General features: G+C 34.4%; 1 protein-coding gene across 1 annotated transcript; it reads right to left on the bottom strand.

Moving 5' to 3' along the window:
- Positions 1–590: 590 nt before the first annotated feature.
- LOC124357803 lies at positions 591–1,389 on the bottom strand. The gene is made up of 2 exons (XM_046809858.1): positions 960–1,389; positions 591–803 (listed from the first exon to the last, which is right to left on the bottom strand). The coding sequence occupies exons 1-2, from the start codon at positions 1,164–1,166 to the stop codon at positions 660–662; spliced, it is 351 nt and encodes a 116-aa protein (XP_046665814.1). The 5' UTR covers positions 1,167–1,389; the 3' UTR covers positions 591–659.
- Between the last annotated feature and the right edge of the window lie 13,792 nt (positions 1,390–15,181).

Genomic DNA, 15,181 nt, shown 5'->3' with positions numbered 1-15,181 from the left:
CCATGTCTTTTATCACAGTCAAGCTTTATTTTGTCTTGTTACTAATACAGTTTCAGTTACTGCAAAATCTAGACTAATACATTTTCAGGTTATTTAATGAGTATACAAGTTTTGTAACGATTTGAATTTTTCTAAAAATTATTGTGGTTCAATCAAGTATAGAACTAGCTTTATTTTCTTGTTGCCAGAGTAAAGTAAAATAAAATGTAAAATTATTCCTTGATTACGGTATTTAGAAGATCTCTGTATTTGCCGTGCAGTAATTGACTTCTTAGTACACAATTGAATCGTTTATTTCAGAAACCCCCTAACTAACAAAAAGTAAATTTTAGGAAAACAATAAAAAACTCTCCTCTACAAACACATTTTTTTTTCTTTATCTTAGGTTTTTTACGTTGGTTCCACCTACATTTAGAAATTGCTTAGTTGTGTTTTTATCTCTCTACATATTACATTTTTGTAGAAAAAAAATTATTAAAAAAAATCAGTTGAAGGGTTTCTGCACCAAATGGTTGTTCCATATACACTTTTCATTGTCTTTATATTATTTATGGTATTTTTGGTGTAGTTAAAATAAATTACACACTGAACAAGTGTCAAAAATGATTATTTATTACAGAGAAAACATCTATTTGCAAATAAAAAGACAGAAGTGCAACTTATTCACACCCTTGATCCACTTCCTCAGGGTTTTCAGAGTCAGTTGTAGGCCACAGTAGGATTGCATTATAAAAATGTTCATAACCTCTCGTGTACTCAGTTAATTTTCTCAAATCCTGTATCTTTTTCTTGTTAATGGGTACCTGAAACCATTCCACTTTTTATAAAAAATGCAGTTTACTGATGAGAAATAAAATAACAAAAACTTGTTTGCTAATTTTATCATTCCTTTACATTATTCTCATGGAGTTAGTCTAAATTTTAGTGGAACAAATTTTAAGAAATAAGTTTAGGCTTACCTTTCCTTGGGGATAGGCCGGCTGATTTGGTAGTTCTGGAGGCTTATCACATTTCAGGAAGGTGAATGTAGATGAAATCATACCATCAATAAACGGTTTCACTACTACTTTTCCCTTTGTTCTTGAGCTGAAACAAAACTGCTTATATGTTGAAAGTTTGAAGGGCTCCTTGTCTTTTTTTCGGAACATTCCTTCCTGAAGTTTCATCAGAAGCAGAAGTGGACTTTTTATAAGAAAGTGGCCACCAGTCCTTGAAATTCAAGATTTCATCTGTTTTAACCATGTGAACTGAAAAGCGGCCTGTATTACTAGCCCTCAAAATAAGTTCTCTATATTCTTCAGGGGTGTAGATCCTGTCTACCTTTCTTATGAGACGCTTTATACAACCAAAATCCCTATCACAAGGAGAGTACGAGTGCCCTCGTACTGGGAAGTTTGTAAGTGATTGTCTCTAGGTTGCAGTTGTCACACAAATTCATTAAAAACCTAATTACAGTGTTGTTCTTGTTTTGGCCGAAAGGTCCATCACTGAATAAGATCAAATGTTTTACAGAATCTGGGATCTCCGTTTTTATATAGTCAAAAATAAAAGAACACACCTCATTGGGAGATTTGTTTCCTTCCCCTTCGTGATAGACGTACATCTTGGCCTTATTTGATTTCAAATCATGAATACAAAAATTGTTTACCCATAATTGCCTCATGTAAAATACCTCCTGTACGGGTATGTGGGGCAGGGGGAGGTTCTGCATAAAATCAAAACATATAGCAACAGTGTCATCATTTGTATCTTCACTTGCTAACTGTAAGGAATGATAAAATTTTTTTGCTCTCCTTTTGTGAAGAATTAGCTCAGCAGCAACATTACGTTTAGCATTGTCACACATAAGGGGATCCTTTAATTTACTGGAAAAACTTTCGCACTGACAGCATACGTCAACTTGAGGACGACCAAATGAGAAATTAAAATTTTCCTTAAAGTAGCCGTAATAAAAGTTGTATTTTACAACTTTTTCTAGATCAGGATGTTTATCTATAAACATTTCATGCATTTTCTTGACAGTAAGCCGAGCATCTAAGTATTTCTTTGGCTTACCACCATAATGAGTTTCCTTTATTTCATATGACTTTATATGTTGATCAATAAGTATACAGATATTTCCTGGTATGGCGTTTCCACTTCGGGTTTTGCCCCTCAAGTCACGTGGACTTTTCTCCTGGAGCAAAAGCTGACAAATCCTTTTCATACGATCAGCTGAAATTCCATGGACTTTTAAAAACACACTTTTGCAAACAGGTATAAGACAACCGTTAATTTTTAAATGATAAACATAAGTATGATTTCTCTTGAAACTTCTAGTGTCCTGTTCCATTAGCTCATTTGGTTCTTCACTCATTGATTCAATATTTTGTCCACATTTGGAACGCCTACCAATTTCTTTGGCCTCAACAAGTGTTTGCAGGTAGACATCTTGAGCATTTTTTGTTTCCAGGGAGTAAAAAAAGTTCCAAATGTTTTTCTTGGACTCATTGTTTATCTTACGATGACATTTGATTGGACACTTACAAACTATATCCTCGGTAAACACTTTACTTGACACCTGCTTACCTTTGTAGGAAACATAACCTGCCCCCTTTACTCTGGCATCACGTATGATATAACGTTTATAACTTTCTGGTCGTGTTGTTCCTCTTTTCTTCCTTGGTGGTTGTTGCTCCTCATCAGAACTTTCACTCATTGTGACAAACACGTATAGTTAATAAACAAAACTGTGATCACTATTCACTAACTCAGATTTCTGACAAGTTTAGGTTTAGGTTAGTTAAATAAGCAGTATTAACAAACAAACAACAGCTGACCAGAACTGAATGAGTGGGAAAATGCTACTGGCTCAGTGTTACCAACTGTCATTTCTCATAAATTTAAATTATCCCCTATTTGTTTCAGAAACCCCTCAAGTGTTGTCACTTGAGGGGTTTCTGCACTAAACAGAATATTCACTTGCATTTTAGTGTTGGTTATAGAGGTTACAGATAAGGGGTTTCTACACCAAACTGTGTGTTTATACTAATACTATAGTTTTCTAACAAAAAGTCAAATTAAAAAAAAATGTCGGTTAGGGGGTTTCTGAAATAAACTATTCAATTGCACCATTGAGCTCGACATTAATTTGTCGACTGCAGCCTAGAAGGAGCCGACACAAAGATTACTTGGACTGTAGAGTTGTGCGAGAGAGCTGACTGCCGCCAGTAAGAGGATTGTACTGTTGTAGTGTTGACTCCGCGGTTACTCAATCCTATTAGTCAACCCACAGTGATACTCCTCATCCCTCCTACAATTCACATGCTAAATGGTAATCTTGTTTGTGTGTGGGCTCTAATGCTGTAATACCCGTTTTAGTTGGTGTTCAACACTCCATATACACAGCTCGATTGCCGTCTCCTTAACTTTCTGGTATTATTTGTAATTTTGGAGTCATTTTGGAACAGTTGTTGTTTTATTAATATACACAATTTAAAATATTTAAAATTCGTCTATTGGTAACATATATAATTTTTCCATACATTTGATTTCAAAAGTTAACGATTAAAGGTTATTCCACATGGCATCCAAAATGAATTTATAACTACGTTTAATTTTTATTTTAAACCAGATATGGCTGAATTATTTTTCGGTTTTTAAAAAAGTGAAATTTTGTTATATTAATAGTTTAGGATGAAAATAAACAGGATATTAAGTTTTCGCCATTTTGGAAACTATATTTCTTAAAATCGGCCTTCCTTTTGGAAGGGCGTCAGCCAAATACATGTAAAGTTCTTAATTATAAATACAATTTGGTTTTTAAAATAATACTTAAACTAAAAGCGCTTAAGAAAGATATACTTATATTATGAGCACTTACTTTGTATAATAGTGCTAAAAGCATGAAACATGAGTGGCACTTCACATGTTATGCATTTTGTAGTTGTCTTTTTGTGACATAACCGACAGTGCATCTGTTTCTTTTTCCCCGTGCGTAGGTCATTTTCTAAGTCGGAAACAATGTGGTCGATTCTATTATATCTGAAATCCCATCCCATAATGTTATATAAAAAGGTAAAAAAAACACTTCCAAAAAAATAATAAAATAAAATTCTTATGGTAATCTTACCTAGAGTCACCTTTTGAACAGGTAGATGGACGTCCTCTTCCAGAAACAACTCTTGTTTCCCCCTAACACTGCCTAGACTATCCTCCTTGTAAAGGCAAGCTGATCTAGTTTTCCGCCATCTTGCCTGTGCAATTGCCATGCATTTTGAACAGCAACATCCAGGAGATGGGTAATGATAAGAAAGTACCACTTCTTCCCTCGAATGGAAACTCGGTACAGTGATATATTATGATCCGCTCTATCTATACCACCCATGGAAGCATTGTAGTTGTGGATCAGTTTTTGGTTGTGTAACTGATATCCTACTTTTTCTTTCTTGAGAATATCTTTGCACTTGGAGTAAAGGGTGTACACTGTCACTATTGGTCGCAATGTTGACGACACTGATGTCATTCCAAGAAACTAATAAAAGACCACTGTCATCATCACAAGCATACTCCATAGATCCTCTTGGTTTTTTTAATACTTTGTGGGTCTGAGATGGAACATTCTTTCCCAAATCTGTTGCTTCTTATTGTACCTGTGGCATTGATTCCCCTTTGTTTTAAATCACCTAGCAATTGAAATGATGTAAAAAAATTGTCAAAATATAGAGTGTACGGCATTGTTTTCTAATGTATCGGCATACGTCATGACAACACCATAACCAAGACCACAGTTGGCATATTTTGCAATTAAGGTTCCTGAACCTTGATAAGGTTCTAACCACACTAAATATCCATTGCTTCGCCCTCCACACCAGAACTTAAAACCATAGCGAATAGGTTTCCCTCTTATAAATTGCTTTGTTCCATGTCGGCCAAAATATGGAACCATAGTTTCATCAATGGAGTGATTTTGGAGATGTGGCATAAAACTTTTGCATCTTCGATTTATTTCTTTAAGTAGTGGCCTTACTTTAGCAAACCTGTCCTTATGGTCCAGCTCGTCGTTGTTACATACATGCAAGTTTTGCATTATAAACCTAAACCTGTCACGTGAGAGAGCTTCTACTACAAGAGGGTTATGACAATCCGATGACTGTTCCCAGTACATCTCTCTCCTGGAGACAGTAACGTATCCACTTAGGAGCAAAATACAAAGAAATCATTTTATTTCACTCTCTGAACAATCGTCCAAACGATTTCTCTTAGCTGCATATTGATTTGTATATTGTACAATCATTTCTATCACATCTTCATCAAAAAACAACTGGAAATATTCTAAAGGTGGTTTTTCTCTGTTAGCAACCGTAGTCATCAATGGCCACTCCTCTAGTATTGCTTCTAGGTCACAATTCACTTTCCAATTGAAAGCCTCTTTTTTCTTTTCAGTCATCTGAGTACTGTTAGCTTGACACAAAGGGCATGTCTTCTTTCATTTGTGAGCCCTTTAATCTGTAGAAATAATTTCTGGAAGGCGCACTGTTTTTTTCACTGTCACAATTTTTTTGTTTCAACTCATCATTTACTACTTCAAGCAAAGCAGGAGCATTTATTTGGCTTGGAGGTACATTGTCTACTTTGACGTTATCTTCATCCCCAGAGTCTTCGTCAGTCATATCATCTGTTGCGTTTGTTGGAGGCAGTAAAGTTATATTGACTGTGTTTGTTATAGCATCATCATTGCCTCTAATAAAATCTAGAAGTTGGTTAACTCTGAGTTAACCAGTTGGTATCCGTTAACTCAACAGATGAAATATCTTCCATTACTGGCCATACATACTTTCCCACTCCTCTTAATGAATTTGATAAAAAGAACATCATTGAGTTATTTTGGACATGACCAATGTAGTAATAGAAGCTGGACTTCCCTCGAATCTTGACTATAAATTAGTCGTTTACTTTAGGTGTGTTGTTGGGTGTGTCATCAAGGCTATCATCTAAATATACATCCTACACACAAACAAATACACACACACAATATGCAAACAAATTGTACTTATTACGCTTTTTTCTTATACTTACTCAAAATAAACCACAATATATTTATGCAAAACGATACTGGGTTGATTTGTTTCTATCTTCTCAGTTGTCATCAATTTTATTTCACCCATGAAAAGATTCGAACATCTTTTACCTCTTGAACATTTAAGGCAGCTTAATCTTCCGGGCTATTTATGCAAAACGATACTGGGTTGATTTGTTTCTCTCTTCTCAGTTGTCATCAATTTTATTTCACCCATGAAAAGATTCGAACATGGTTTACCTCTTGAACATTTAAGGCAGCTTAATCTTCCGGGCTATTTATGCAAAACGATACTGGGTTGATTTGTTTCTCTCTTCTCAGTTGTCATCAATTTTATTTCACCCATGAAAAGATTCGAACATCTTTTACCTCTTGAACATTTAAGGCAGCTTAATCTTCCGGGCTATTTATGCAAAACGATACTGGGTTGATTTGTTTCTCTCTTCTCAGTTGTCATCAATTTTATTTCACCCATGAAAAGATTCGAACATGGTTTACCTCTTGAAAATTTAAGGCAGCTTAATCTTCCGGGCTATTTATGCAAAACGATACTGGGTTGATTTGTTTCTCTCTTCTCAGTTGTCATCAATTTTATTTCACCCATGAAAAGATTCGAACATGGTTTACCTCTTGAACATTTAAGGCAGCTTAATCTTCCGGGCTATTTATGCAAAACGATACTGGGTTGATTTGTTTCTCTCTTCTCAGTTGTCATCAATTTTATTTCACCCATGAAAAGATTCGAACATCTTTTACCTCTTGAACATTTAAGGCAGCTTAATCTTCCGGGCTATTTATGCAAAACGATACTGGGTTGATTTGTTTCTCTCTTCTCAGTTGTCATCAATTTTATTTCACCCATGAAAAGATTCGAACATGGTTTACCTCTTGAACATTTAAGGCAGGTTAATCTTCAGGGCTACAACCATGGGGTTTTTCTTTATCCCAGGTCAGCTGGCGTATCTTCATCGTTCCAGTGAAGGTTTTCAGAGGTTTCGCTGGAAAAATTTTATCTATTTAAATTATTTTGTCATTGTAGACATAGAAAATTGTTGTCTCTTGACAGTTTTCTCTGATTCAAACTGTTAAAAAGTTGCAATATCTGTCCCTCTGCTAACCAAACTGTCTGCCAATCTCCTAACACTTCCACCGATCCCATCAGCAGCATCTTTCCCGTGTCCTGCTTCTGAGTAGTGCCATACCAAATCGTCAGCGGCAAGGTTTGTATACAGATGATTCCAGACTAAATGACTCAAATGGCAAATGACTTACACTGTTTCGATGGTCCTTCATTAAGAAAATGGATTTTTTTGTTTGGCCCCATCATTTTTATGCATTAAATGTTTGGATCTAAATGTGCACAAACGGGTGATCGATCATGTCGCAGACCTTTTGATTTTGACCAGAAGCTATTGTGCTCTATTTTATTGTCATTTTTATAAATACTGAAGTATGAATGGTGATTTGGGTCCTACTTCCACTAAACTGAAATTATTGTATCTCACTAGAATATTTGAATGAATTCTGAGAGTAGTCGAAGTAAAGCAAAGCTTCTCATTCAGTCAAGTTCTCTTTCACATCTCGTATTGCTTCAAATACAAGATAATGTTACAGATATGATTCAGGTAGGGTGCAATCAACCTCTTCATTTCCTTAACTAAATTGCCTAATTCACACTCTATTCTTGTTTTAACAGTTTTTGGCTGAGTTTCACATTTCCTTTTATCATTATAGGTACTTTCTTGGTTAACTATCTCTCATAAAAGTTTTTTTTCTGTGATGTAAATTTTATTAAATTCGATTTGTTTGACAGCACAAGTGTTATATTCCCTTCCCAAACATGTTTCCTGAAGATTACCAGCGCAGCAAAGGTTTTTAAAAATTTCAGAAGGTGTCCTTTTATTTATTACATTGTCTTTTTGAGTTGTGTAATAAGCAGTTTAACATTTGCACGTATTTTATATAAGCGAGTGCCACTCTCGATGACCACTTGGTAAACCTACTGCAAATCTTGTCTTGCTAAAGTGTTCTGGCATACCTTTCCGATTTGACCGTACAGTTCCAGTGAAATAAGTACCAACACTGTATAAGTAGTCTGCTAAAGACAGCGAGGAAAATAAATTTTCCACAAAAACATGGTATCCTTTGTTTATGTAGTTACAGAGTGTCAGCAGTATTTTTACAACAAAGAAACCTGTTCCTAGTTCCTTCATCTCTTTTCTTTCTTGTGGGTCATCGTGACGTGCTCCTTTGTAGACAAAAAACCCTAAACAGTAATTTACAACGGAATCGCATAGCATCCAAACCTTGATTCCCCACAGGTGATGTTTTTTATTCGGGAGATACTGCTGCAAAATTGTTCTGGACTTAGTACCAATTAGAGATTCATCTACCGAAATTTGGTGGTGTGCAGTGTAATGATGTCTAAATAAAAACATTTGCATGCTGAACAATTGGGTAAAACTTTGCGCAGGGATCATATTTTTGCCTGTCTTAACACTTCATTGTTCACCATATGAAAAAATTTCAGGATTTGTTGAAATCTGTTCCGTGAAAACATCTGTCTGAACCAAGTTTGGTTTATGGAGGGACATGTGGACCAGTAGCTAAAAATTGTTGGCAACCATACTATACCCATGTTCAAAATTGTCACAATGAATGCCTTCATCTCATTGATAGTGACAGGTAGCCATACATTTATTCTGGAATTGTCATTGTACATGCCCTTTGAAATACACTGGTCAGCATATCTGTTAGTTTCTCTGACTAAGCTTGTAAACAATAAGTTTGTAAATAACAAATAAAAATAAGCCATGGGGCCAGACTGGGGATTTGGCATATGTTTAGGTCCTGCAAGTTCTCTGTAAGTAACATAGCCAAGAGGAAAGTCATCATCAGGCCCCACTTCCTCCCATTCAGAAGGTAGCTGTTCATCAGCAGTACGATAGGTCTCATCATCAGAATCATCAATTTCATCCAGGATTGAATCTTTTTCTAACACATTAGCTGTGGCTAATTCACTGCTACTGAGTATTCTGAGACGTTTATGCCTAGCGTGACCATTATTTACTAATTGCGGTCTTTTTTAGCTATAGGAGTAGATGTAGCTATATCTAGCCTACCTCTGGTGCTAAATGAAGAGTCGGAATCAGTCGAAGAAGGTTCATAGTCTTTATCTGCATCAGTGTCATCATCATAACCACTCAAACTTTCTAAATCAGAGTCTTCTGATAGTTCCACGTCGCTCTCACTAACCTCTCCTTGATCGCCTGAACCACCCTGCCTACTGCTAATGAAGGATGAAGAAGAAACACTTTCATTCAACATTTGTAAAAGACGGTCGTCGTCGTCGTCGTCAATGTTTCCATTAGACCTGCTCATCTCTAAATAAAAGTCTAAAAATATAAACAAAGACACTGTTTTTACTCACTTTCTTTTACACTGAAAGTAACGTATTTTGTTTGAACACAACTCAGTCACTGTATTACTTATACGGTAACAAATACGGCTAAACACTGTATAACTAATTATTGTAGTTCATATTAATTTATAGAAACGCTTGGTTACCGGCACGTAAACAAAAATAATGGCTGATGCGCAACACAATACTGACCGCCATGTCGTGTGACTGGAAGAAAAATCATCGCGAAGAACACATGTTTCACAGACCAATGAAGAGAGAAAACATCGTAATACTCGTGTAAATATTTTGAAAAGAAAAATTATGTAAACAAATGTGATATTACAGATGGTTGAACACCCAATTATAATAGCAAGGCATATTAATGATTTCAATCAGATCTCTATAATAGTTATAAATTTTACCACATTTAAGTAATTGAAAACAAAACTCAGACGGGCTTTGATTTTCAAACGTTAAAAAATTATAAATAATATTACTTATTGTTGAAAACTTTTCCTCCAAAAAGAACTAAATACATAGAATTCTTTACTTTCTGTGATATCAAGAACAGTACTTACTGAACTGTTATATTTAAGAGACAAGGATTATCGGAATGCTCTCAAAATAAAATGAATTAATTACTATTTAATATGGTTACACGTATAGTTTACTTCATTACATTTGCAACAAATCAGCCTTTTTTATAATACACTACTGCTGCCTAATATATTTTAGGAATAATTTATAATAATATTTTCGATGAAGCTAAAATATGTGTTTTAACTATATTCTATTGCAAACATAATCGTACTACGTAATCATGTTTTCCGCTCATTTTATTGTTTGCCAATGGAATTGATAACATCGTTATGAATTTCAAGTGAACTATCAAGGCGGTAAATAGAACTGTCGAGTAGAAAAGAGTAACAGCTGTCAGTTGTATTTATCAATATTGTATGTAATAAAACGACTTCACTCAGCCAAGGAAATTGGAAAACGTTTCTTCTTATTTCACAGTATTGATATTAAAAATCAATATTAAAAAACAGTATAAATATTAAAAATCAATAATATTAAATATTTGTAATCCACTTATAATTAAAACACAAGATAAATTAGTATAGACAGTTAATATTAACGAAATACTAACTCTGTACTCATTATTTATTTGTATAAATTGGGCTTTGAAGTGTAATGAAAATAACTCGTATTCTCAGTAGTTTTTTTTAATGTGAAGCTAATACTTTTTTTGTTGATAATAGGCATATTAGGCACTACTAATATACATTTCAGTTATTTCACCTAAATTATGTTTACAGATATTTAAGATAATGAAGTTTTTTTTAAGATTTATTCATATGTAGTTCATATGTTCTTGTATTCTTCATTCCCATCAAAAGTAGTCTTGAACGTAAAAACTAAAGGACTGTTTTTGTTAACTTTTACAAATTCAATGTCACTCGTGAACACTCTTTTGCTTTAGTTGTTACTGTAGAATTTACTAAAATTTGGTCCCACAGATCTTTGAAATTCATAAAATCAGTATGACTCAGTTCAACCACTTTATATGGGTTTCCAGTTATTTTTGCAGTTTTCATAAGGGAAACATAATGCCCCGGGTGATATATGGGTCCAGATTTCAAAGCCTTTTTCACCTGTTTTTCAATCATAGAATGGACGCAATCGCCTTCATTCTCCCTATTGTCCTTTATCAAAAAGTTATGTGTTATGGACTTTATTGGATATTTCTCCAAAGCATAAAAATACATGGCAAAAACGAACTTGTTCTTCTGTTCCCCACCGCAATTCTCTGAATAAAAAATAAATTCTGCATCTTCATTGACATTGGTTGTTTTGCTCTCAATGAACTTTAAAACGCATGTTGCTTTCGCTGGATCCCCTGTTCTCTTCCCCTTCATGCCAGACAAAACATGTTGCAGAGTCATTTTTTAGTTCACAAACAGTTAGATTAAAGACGTTTACTTTGCATTCACAGTACATAAGAGAAACCTCCCCTTTTGGACAAGGTAAAGCTGCTAGTACGAGTAAATCATAGCAAGCAACCACAACCCACTTTTCTTTGTCGACTTGTTTCTGGAGTCTTGAAAGGTCTTAATCGATTATATGCTTTTCATATTTTTCAATAATCTTCTCTTTATCAGTCCCTTCTGCTGTGTTAAATGAATGGCAGAGTTCACACTGATCTTTCTTCGGTGTGAACATTGATATGTTATACTCCTCGTTGAAGATTGAATGATACATTACATAGTTGCCGAATGGGCGGTTTTCTTGTTTACAATCAATTTAGTAGTCACGGTGCAAATCAGGTATTGTTTTGCCTCCTTCAATGTAGTCTCTGGTTGTATTTTCCCTCAAGTAATGGCTTTCTATTTTAGGGATTGATTGTATGTGACTTCTAATTCCTTCTTTAATTTCGACATCCGACATTTTGTGTTTCTGACGTTTACCACGAAGATCTTCCATCACAAATCCACCACCATCTATCTTTAAGTCTATGGCAGTGCGTATGAGCCTGTCTGTAATGTTAAGTGTATTTAAAAAAATAGTTTGCAAACTGTAAAGCGTTTATTGTCTACATGGAAGTAAAATGCGTTATTTAGTTTCTGCTAATATCAGGTTTAAATTACCTGTAGTTTGGTTGAATAGCTTGCATATGTGAAGCAATAAAGTCTCGTTGACGTGAAAGATCTTTTAATTTCCAGAAATTATAAAAATTTCTTGACGCTGATCATGGGCTATGTTTTCTGAACATTTTAACCTACATCGGTTATCACAACGAGGTTTCAGATTTTTCTCTGGGACCTCTTTCTTGGATTTTGACATGGAAATATACGCCTAGCCAGATTGTTTCAGTAGATTGGCTTTATTTTCAACCACTTACTTTTATTAGATACTCTTTTTTCCTCTTCTGCGTTGTTGTTGTGGTTCTCTTTCTAGAAAATCTATGGTAACACTCGCATTATCAACTATACTTTTCTCGCTATCACTACTTGAACTCTTTACATTACGCAAATATTGTTTTTCTTGGCTTGATACTTGTGTAATTTTTCCTTCCATAACGAAAAACATGTTTTGACTTTGTACATTCATTAGGCTCGTAATAGTGATTAACATCTGAATCATCAAAACTATGGGACTCGTCTTCGCTATAGTTATTTATTCGAAAAACTTTCTTGGTGTTTGTAGAAATGTAGAAATGTCTTCTTGTAGTATGTAATTCTGTAAAATTATTGGATGTCTTCTAAAATGCTTTTAGATTTAATTTGTGAAGGTACAACATCAGTATTTTCAATGTTCGGATCAACTATCCATGTCTCATTTTTTCGTGAAATTTCGTAATTTTGATTTAACTGACAGTGGCTCTTTAATCGAAGATTTTTTGCTAATTTTACTATAAGTTCTGTACGTTTTGTAGTCATTATTTTTAGTAAAGCAAACTAGTATTAACGATTCTTCATTATTTAAGAACAAAAGTGTCACAACTCTAAAAATGACGTTTTTTCTAAAACGCTCAAAAAACAATACAGGGTGGTTATAAATTATTGTACACATTTTAAGATTGAATAAATAAATAACCAATCAACTTAAAAACATAGAAATTGTTTTATTAAATAGCAAATTTAAAACAGTTTTATTACCAATGAAGGACAAAAAGATTACTGTTACTCATACTTTTACAAGGAAACTAAACTAATTCCACGGGCTCTCCGAGGTTTGCACGCAAAGTTTGTAGTCTAAATTCAACCTCACACCATGTGTTTCTGACCATTGCTGGAGTTATGCTTCCAATAACCTCTCGAAATCTATTCTTGAGTTCCTCAATATCTTGAACTTTTTTGGCGAAGACTCTGTCCTTGACATAGCCCCACAAAAAAAAGTGTAAGGGTGTAATGTCTGGGGAACGTGGAGGCCAAGGAATTGGATCATCCCGTCCAATCCAACGACCAGGAAACGTGTCATTTAGGTAGTCACGTACTATCTTACCCCAGTGTGGAGGGGCACCATCTTGCTGCCAGTAAACATTTGGTTGTCTATGCTCAATTTGCGGTATTGCAAAAAAGTTCAAGCATGTCGAGGTATACCTCTTTAGTGACTGTCGGTTCTGCGAAGAAAAAGGGTCCTATCACTTCATCTATAGACAATGCACACCAAACGTTTATTTTAGGGCTGTCTCTTTCTTGTTCTCGAACGTTATGAGGATTTTCAGTACCCCAAATCCTACAATTGTGTCTATTCACCTTACCAGAAACATGAAAGGTTACTTCATCAGAAAAAATTACTTTTTTCAAGAAATTGCTTTCTCCAATGTTTATTGTTTGTTCGTCGAGGTCAAGTAATCTAACAGCAAAATCGTAGCGTGAAGGTTTATCGTTAGGTTTTAGTTCATGTAATAACTGAATTTTGTATGGATGGAGCTTAAGGTGTTTGTGCAAAATTTTTAAGACTGGTGATCGAGGTAATCCTAATTCCAAACTTGCACGCTGAGTAGACTTACCAGGGCTCCTCGTAAACAATTCTCTTACTTGATCAACAATAGCTTCAGAAACTGGAGGTCTACCAGCACCTTTTCTATGTTGGACACTTCCCGTCTGTTCAAACTGCCTATACCAGCGTTTTATAGAATTGTTACTCGGAGGATTGCGGCCATACTCTAAACGAAACCTTCTTTGAACAGTTATTACAGATCTGTTTTCATGAAACCAAAGAACACACATTGCTTTTTTCTTGCACACTAGCCATTTTGATACTGAGGTTAGTTTAGTGTTTGTTTAGTCAACTGTAATTAACAGCTGGTGTGGAAAGATCCATTGTTGACCAGCTGACTATGTCACAACACAAGTCATTGAGAAGAATCATACCTTACACCCACAGTTTAAGTGACATTTTTACTTTCTTTTTATAATTACTTTTTATAATTATTGTAATGTGTACAATTATTAGTTTTCAGTCAGTATATAAAACTGTTTTAAATTTACAATTTAATAAAACAATTCCCATGTTTTTAAGTTGATTGGTTATTTATTTATTCAATCTTAAAATGTGTAAAATAATTTATAACCACCCTGTATATCGCTCATGCACAAGAAAAACGTCACAACTCATGACCTACAAATTTTACAGGAGAGCGCTTCAAAGTTTGCCCCACTTTAAAAATCTATCTAGAGGTTATTGTTTGAAGAAAGAAAAGAAAATACAGATTCTATGTGTCGTTCAGAATTTAAACTATACATATAACTACTTTTTTCTTCTATTTACATTTTATTAAATAGATTTTAAATATTATTTTGAGTTATGACGTTTTTCCTTAAATTATTTCTTACATGTTTTCACTTATACCAGGGCAAATTAAACTTAAAACCCTTGAAATAATTATAAAACTGTTTTTATTTACTGATTTTTAGATTTACAGATAGTACGTTAAGACACATAAGAGGTGTGTGTGTATACACATAACACTAACATAAACATTAAACATCAATTATTGTAGTCATAGTTTTACAATTTTTCATAAAACGATGAGTAGAATTTAGGGATTGTTTGTTTTTTGACGAGATCCATCAAACTTTTCTTTTTCCTGTCACTAATTGGCAACTTGGTCTTGTACGCATTTTTAAGTATTAGACTGCTTATGTTGCCTACTCTTTTAGTCTTCCTGGTCTTCAAATTTTTTGTATTTTTTGAGGCTGACTCAATGGTAT

Source organism: Homalodisca vitripennis, chromosome 3 (assembly GCF_021130785.1).
Source record: "Homalodisca vitripennis isolate AUS2020 chromosome 3, UT_GWSS_2.1, whole genome shotgun sequence".
Taxonomy (NCBI): Eukaryota; Metazoa; Arthropoda; class Insecta; order Hemiptera; family Cicadellidae; genus Homalodisca; species Homalodisca vitripennis.
Note: the sequence above shows the minus strand (reverse complement) of the source record. Positions and strands in the feature narration are given on the sequence as shown.